Source organism: Dipodomys ordii, unplaced genomic scaffold, assembly GCF_000151885.1.
Source record: "Dipodomys ordii isolate 6190 unplaced genomic scaffold, Dord_2.0 Scaffold160, whole genome shotgun sequence".
Lineage (NCBI taxonomy): Eukaryota > Metazoa > Chordata > Mammalia > Rodentia > Heteromyidae > Dipodomys > Dipodomys ordii.
This window is the reverse complement of record NW_012267376.1, coordinates 1,007,763-1,015,396: the sequence shown is the minus strand read 5'-3', so window position 1 is coordinate 1,015,396 and position 7,634 is coordinate 1,007,763. Positions and strand designations below refer to the sequence as shown.

The following is a 7,634-nucleotide window of genomic DNA, read 5'->3' as shown; positions in this document are numbered from 1 at the left end:
TTCTCCTCCTGGTTCTCCTTCCCCTATCCCTCCGTATCCTCCCCCTCCCTGTCAGGGGCAGGAAAGGTTCCTGCTCTTCATTCTGGAAATCAGGATGCCTAGGGAATCCAGAATGCATGTGTACAGCCAGAACAGATCATGGCTATTTCTGGCAGCCCATCTCCCAGACACAGGGCCAGGTCTGGTACATTTCACAGTAACCATGATGCTCTGAAAGACCACTCTGGGACACATTGCCACAAATACCACTTACCCATGGGTGACTATCACTGTCTCTGAACCTTTGGCCTCCCCTTACTTCCAGGGAAACTAATGAACAACAGTGCTGACTTCCCTCTAACCTGAGCCAGAAAGCTCTGGGCAGAATTTGCATTGCCCAGGCCCTCTCAGCAGCACCCCAAACCTCAGCCAAATGCACCTAGCTATCTAAGAACATATGCCTGTTTCTCAGCTCTGCCCTGAATCTCTGCACCCAATTTCCCATGTGCCCCAGAACCTCCCCAAACCCTATTATCTCTACATTCCTGCAATCTTCAGATACCCTGAAATCTCCACACCTGTCCCAGAACCTCTCCATAACCCAAAAGCTCTGTGTAGGCCAGAATCTTTACCTGCCCTAGAATCTCTGGGCACTCTTTTATGTATGTGCTGGTACTAGGATTTGAACTCAGGACCGTGAGCTCTCTCTTGGCTTTTTCACAAAGGGCTGGTGCTTTACCAGTTGAACCATACCTCTACTTCCAACTTTTTGCTGATTAATTGGAGATAAGAGTAGTTTCATGGACATTTTTGTCCAGGCTGGCTTCGAATCATTAGATGCACTAAGCTGGCACTATAGGACCTGAAATGTTCCCCCACAGGAAGTTGGGTCTTGGGCTGGGAAGGTGGCTCAGTGGTAGAGCGCTTGCCTTGCAAGCCTGAGGCCCTGGGTTCGATTCCTCAGCACCATATAAGCAAAAAGAAAAAAAGCCGGAAGTGGCACTGTGGCTCAAGTGGTAGAGCGCTAGCCTTGAGCTGAAGAGCTGAGGAACAGCGCCCAGGCCCAGAGTTCAGGCCCCACAACCGGACCCAAAAAAAAAAAAATTGGAGGAAGTTGGGTCTGACAGTATTTTCAGTGTACAGAAAGCTTAAGAAACTCTCAGCAAATCCCACAACCCACCCAGTGTAATAGCAATGGGGGGGGGGGTGACACATATGCCTGGTATACTGTGAAAAGTGTGTCACTGCCGCTCAAGGCAATGGCTACATTAACAAAATAGTCAGGAACTGGAACAGAAATCCATTTTGGTTAGTTCCATCAGGGAGCCAAGAAACATGCAGGCCCATACATCTTTGGTCCCAGGACTTCCAGCTGCTGAGAAATGATAAACAGTCAAACAGATGAATTTCTCAGAAAAAGACCTTTTCACCAGACATTTGGGAATGAAATCCAGTGCTCCCATCCTTCCCTGGGGAACACAACCAGACCACAGCACCGAAGGCCACGCTCTCAAGGGGATGTGGTTTCTGGACAGTTCTCTCCCCAGTCCCTGTGGTCTTGACAATTCCCCCACTACACTCCCCACCCACCCCCACACACACCTCAATTTCTTTATCTGTAAAAGAAAGAGTAGGTCAAGCTGGGCACCGGTGGCTCACACCTGTAATCTTAGCTACACAGGAGGCTGAGAGTTCAGGATCACAGTTTGAAGCCAGCCGGGCAGGAAAATCCGTAAGACTCTAATCTCCAATAAATTACTCAGAAAAAGCTAGAAGTGGCACTGTGGCTGTAGTGGTAAAGCATTAGCCTTTAGTACAAAGAGGCTCAGCGAGCACCCAGGTCCTAAGTTCCATCTCCAGGATCAGCCAAAATAAAAGAATGAAAAAATGAGTGGGTGGGGCTGGGAAGGTGGCTCAGTGGTAGAGTGCTTGCCTTGCATGCATGAGGCCCTGGTTCGATTCCTCAGCACCACATAAGCAGAAAAAGCCGGAAGTGGCGCTGTGGCTCAAGTGATAGAGCGCTAGCCTTGAGCTGAAGAGCTGAGGGACAGCGCCCAGGCCCAGAGTTCAAGACCCGTGACCGACAAAAAAAGAAAAGAAAGAGTGGATCAGATGACCTCCAGTGCTAACATTTATGGCTTGTGCTTGACAAACCATCTACTTCAAGACTTTTTGTGCCTAAGGAGATTTGGGGACTCTGATCTTGGGTCGTCTTGCCGCAGCAGAATCAAGAGACACCAGGTAATACTGTGGCAGGTCTACATTGCTTTCACTCATGATAAAAATGGTGGAACCTTATTCATACACAGAACACACACATAAGCTAGGGCACCTCAGTCTTTAGCCACTGTTAGGGACTCACAAGGCACAGGTGCCAGCCAATCCTCTGGCTCAAGTATGAGCCTCCCTAATCTCCTCCCCACGCCAGTCTCAACAGGTTGCTTTGTTCCACTTTCACACCTATATCAAGTATTTTGTCTCTATTTGCCCTCCTTCCTCCTCCGCTTTTGTCTATCCCTTTCCACTAATGTCCACAGCCCACTAATATCCGTGTGTGTGTGTGTGTGTGTGTGTGTGTGTGTGTGTGTGTCTGGTACTGAGGCTTGAATTCAGGGCCCTGCCCTCTCACTTGGCTTTTTTGCTCAAGGTTTGTGTTCTACCACTTGAGCCACACACCCACTTCTGACTTTTTGCTGGTTAATTGTAGATAAGTTTCACAGATTTTTCTGCCTAGGCCGGCTTTGAACCATAATCCTCAGATCTTAGCCTCCTGAGTAGTTAGGATGACAGGAGTGAGCCACCAGCTCCTAGCTTCTGACTACTCTTTTTGGTTAAAGTACCTGTTAATTGTTCAAAGAGGTTTCATCATGGTGTCTCAAATGCGCAGACACCATACTTTAGTCAGTATATACACACATATCCTCACACACATATGATCCTGTATATGCATATGTGCATACATATATTTATATTTTAGGTCTAACATTTACATAGGAGAGAAAACATGTGACCTTTGTCTAAGTCTAGCTTATTTCACTTAAGAGGATGAACCGAATCTAATCCAACAGGCCTTCACAGCGGCTCTCTGTAGGTTGCTATAACTGCATCTGTGGGATTTTGGGGGAAACTGAGGTTAAGAACCAATAAGTGACTTATGATTCTAAGTCTATGCTGCACAATTCTCATCATAACAAGGAGGGTCCAAGCACAGGCCGGGAACCACAGCAGCTTACTGTCCAGTGGGCACCATTAGACTCCCCTTCCCACTCAAGGCCCTGAGCAGAGCCAAATGCTTTCTGAATAATGCTTTAGAATGTTCAGAGAACAGCACCCTTCATATTTACAAATTGTTCTTGACACCTAGTCAGGGCTGCCTCTGCTGGCTCTACTCCCTGAGTGGCCATGCCACTCTGTGAAGCCTCCAGACAGCCTAAGGGCAGCTGCGGACAGTGGAGCTGTCCACAGCATAGATGATCACCATTCCTAGGAGTTGGGAAGCTCTGCTCCTTCCTTCCAGAGGTAGACTGAGATCCTACCTCTGATGAATTTCATGTGGCCATAAACATCATTTCCTTTTCTCTGATTCTTGCTGTGGCCAGACACTAACACCAGTCTGTATAAATCTAAATGAATCCCCACACTCACTAGGAAGCCTGGCCCAGGGTGGAGGGGAAATTAATGAGGGGGGGAGAGGCAATGAGGACCCCCAAAACAGGACAAGAAGGTGGACCCATGGAGATCCAGGAAAACTCAGGGATGTTAATGAGGAGAATTTTGTGCAGCTTCTGCCTGTAGTTCTTCTCCATTCCATGGTGAAGACTGAAAAAGAACTTCAGCTTCCTGTGAAATGAATTTAGAACTTTTCTTCAAGAGACCAAAATCCCCATCAGAGGGGCTTGCAGAAATCCTAAGTCATTATACTGATTTCTGGAAGCCACCATGCAACTTAGCTCTTTAGCACAAAAATCCACTAAGCCAGGCTCTAACAGCTCATGACTGTAGTCCTAGTTACTCAGGAGGCTGAGATCCGAGGATCCTGATTCAAAGCCAGACCAGAAAGATAAATCTGAAAGTCACTTATCTCCAATTAACCAACCAAAAGCTGGAAGTAGAGCTGTTGCTCAAATGGTAGAGTGCTAGCCATGAGCTAAAAAGCTAAGGGACAGTGCCCAAGCCCTGAGTTCAGGACCCAGTACCAGCACTAAAAAAAAAAAAAAGAAGAAGAAGAAGAAGAAGAAGAAGAGAAAAAGAAGAAGAAAGAAAGATCCAGGGCTGGGAAGGTGGCTCAGTGGTAGAGTGCTTGCCTTGCATGCATGAGGCCCTGGGTTGGATTCCGCAGCACCACATAAGCAAAAAGAAAAAAAGCCGGAAGTGGTACTGTGGCTCCAGTGGTAGAGCGCTAGCCTTGAGCTGAAGAGCTGAGGGATAGCGCCCAGGCCAGAGTTCAGGCCCCATGACTGATCCAAAAAGAAAAGAAATAAAGATCCACCCAACAGCCTAGCCTCTAACATCAGAACATGAGAAAAAGGTCCACTCTGCACATCAAGACCAGACCTCTTTAAAAGAATGAAAATCAACAATGAATCTAGTTCATGGATTTCTCACTTCCCTTATCGAATCTTTGGATGGTCCTTGATCATGCAAACAAGCCCAATTCTTCGTTTTCCAATCAAGAGAAGAAAAAAATAGCCTAAAAGAACACAGAAAACTGCCCCCCTGGAGTGTAGATTCTGAGTCTCTGACTCTGGACCAGGCACAGGACTTGCCTAGAAGCTTCCAGCCCTGGGCAAGCACTCCTCCCTCCCCAACACCTTGACACAGCCATGCAGGAGCTCGAACATGACCATGCACTCATGTTCCCCGTGCAAGTACCTCTTACTTGTTCTCAGATAATTCCCTTAGTAGAGATTTTTGTGTACTGAGTTCACCAGGGCTTGATCTCAGGACCTAGGCACTGTCCCGTAGCTTATTTTGCTCAAAGCTGTGTTCTACCTCTTGAACCACTGCGTCACTTTTGGCTTTTTAGTGATTCATTGGAAATAGGAGTCTCGCAGACTTTGTATTGGGACTGGCTTGGAACAGTGATCCTCAGGTCTCAGCCTCCTGAGTAGCTAGGGTTACAGGTGTGAGCCACCAGCATCAAGCTCCCTTTTAGCTAAGATTTTTTAATCATGCTTTTCATTGAATCCATTGCCCATTTTGTGAGCAGTGCTTCATTCTGAATCCTGCTTTCTCACTGGGAAGGGATAGGGGAGGAGGGCTCAGAAAGATCTGTTCTACTGAGTCTGCAGTCAACCCACCCACCCCTCCTTGCCATCTGCACGTACTCAAGGCCCAGATGGTGAGGGCTCTCTCCAGACCCTTCCCCACGGAAAGGGCCAGACCTCAGCCCCCCGGGTGTAGCCCTGCAGGAGATCCTGCACCTCCCCCGCCCACTGCCGCCCAGGTCCTTCGCCCCGATCCGCACCAGCCAGCCAGGCCGGGCGAGAGAAGACTCTCCAGCCGACCCTGCGCTCTGCACCCAACCACCGCGCATCCTACCAGCGAGCTCCAGGGAAGCCCAGGCACGGCGCGGGGCGGTGAGGATCCGAGAGGGTCCTGTGAGCCCAGGGAGGACGCCCCGGTGCCCGACGCCCCCTTACCGCAGAGCAGCAGCAGCAGCGGCAGAAGATGCGGCGGCCGCGCTCGAGCCTCCATGGCCAGCTTCGCTGTGCAGGGCTGGTAGGACCCGCAGCGCCGCAGAGGAGCCCGAGCGCGGGGCGGGGCCTGGGCGGGCGTGGGGCGGGGCCTCGAGTGGGCGTGTGCGTTGTGGGCGGGGCCTTTTCTTGCCACGCCCCCGGCGGAGCAACCCTCGCTCCGGACCCTAAAATGATCAATCCTGGAGCCTGCAGCCACCAACCCTTGAACAGGCGATGCGGGGTGAACCGGTGTGGAGAGCGCCGGGGTCTGGACTGCAATCTGGCAGGAGATAAGAGTGGGAAATGCAACAGTGGTACTTATTAGACACATGTGGATAATCAACTATACAACTGTGGATGGGGACCCAAGCGAAAAAGTGGGAGAGAGGAAGAGAAGGGGGGACATTGTCAAAAGAGAAATGTGCTCCTTACCTGACTTATGTAACTATAACCCTTGTAACAATTTAAAAATTCCCGGGGGGAGGGGGGAAGATGGGAAGGGATGGGAAGGGGAAACCAAGGAGGAGGCTACAATGCTTGATAAGAAATGTACTCATTACCTTGCCCATGTAATTGTAGCCCCTCTGTACAGTATTTTCACAATAAAAAGGAAAAGAAAAAAAAACATTTAAAAAGTTCTTGCTGAAGAAAGTTTTAGGGGAGGCTGCAGTTCAGGCTGGGGGACTGACAGAGAGGTGGGGGAGAGCACTGCTGGAGGGCTGGAAAAAGACTGGGGTCCTCAGACTAAGGGGCAGGCCAAGGGTAGACTGGGAACTTTGACTTGGGGGTGCCTAGGGTGAGGTCTGGCAAGAAGAAGGCCGGCCTCCGGTTGGGGTAGGACCCCTAGTAGGGAGGAGTCTTGGAGAAGAGACGGATTTGGAAGCTGGGGGTGGGCCTGGATGTGCCATCTTGGGAGCCTGAGATTGTGTGCTTCATGTGAGTGTGTGTGAGAAGGAAGGGATGGGTGTGTGGCGGGTGTGCACACTCAAAAGGCCACCCCCAATCAGGCACGGGTGCCTCACACCTATAATCCTAGCTACTCAGGAGGCTGAGATTTGAGGATCGTGTATTGGGACCAAAAGCTGGAAATGGAGCTGTGGCTCAAGTTATAAAAGTGAAGCAAGAGGGAAGGGCCCTGAGTTCAAGCCCCAGTACCAGCACAAAAAGGGGTGCACACTAGGAGGAAGCAGGACAGAGGGATCCCCACAAGGACCTCTCACAGTGTCAGTGGCCAGAGGGAGAAGGTGAATCTTCTCCACCCACAAGTCACTTCTCCAGAACAGACAAGGACAAGCCACCTGTCACCACAGCCCCTAACAGCCCCGGGGGCACTTGGACATGTCATCCAGATTGTCAGTGTTGGGACCATTCCTGAGACCCAGGAAAGGGATCCCTGTGCCTTCCAGGACTCACTTTCTACCCCCAGCCCATGCTGGCCTGAGGGCTGGGAAGTAAAGTGACCTGGGGAAATGGGCCCCCACTGGACAAGCCTCACAGGTCTGAGCACTTACTGCCACCTCCCCATGAGCCAAGCTGACTGCTCCTGGCTTAGTTTTTGTTATTGTTTCTTGTTTGTTGGGGGGAAGGGGCGGGGAATTGGTGCCGGTGATGAGGCTTGAACTTGAGACCTCTTCCTCTAGCTCTCTACTTCTTGAGCCACACTTCCAGCTCCTTTCTGGTTAATTGGAGATAAGAGTCTCTCAGATTTGTCTGCCTAGGCTGGCTTTGAGCCACAATCCTTATATCTCAAGCTCTTGAGTAGGTAGTATTACAGACATGAACCAGCTTGTTTCAGGATTTTCAGTGAGTTACACCTTTGTACAACTACTTAAAATTAAAAATGATAACTGAAAAATAAAAGGCCAGATGCCAGTGGCTGACACCTGTAATCCTAGCTACTAAGGACACTGAGATCTGAGGATCGCAGTTCAAAGCCAGCCCAGGCAGAAAAGTCCATGAGACTCTAATATCCAATTA

General features: G+C 49.9%; 1 protein-coding gene across 1 annotated transcript in view; it reads right to left on the bottom strand.

The window, feature by feature from the left end:
* The window catches only part of Ramp3 (receptor (G protein-coupled) activity modifying protein 3), a 13,895-nt gene extending 8,207 nt beyond the window's left edge, over positions 1-5,688 (bottom strand). Inside the window, exon 1 of the mRNA XM_013032996.1 lies at positions 5,622-5,688. Within this exon, the coding sequence (XP_012888450.1) occupies positions 5,622-5,676 (55 nt within the window). The 5' untranslated portion in view covers positions 5,677-5,688. The remainder of the gene's footprint in view (positions 1-5,621) is intronic.
* Between the last annotated feature and the right edge of the window lie 1,946 nt (positions 5,689-7,634).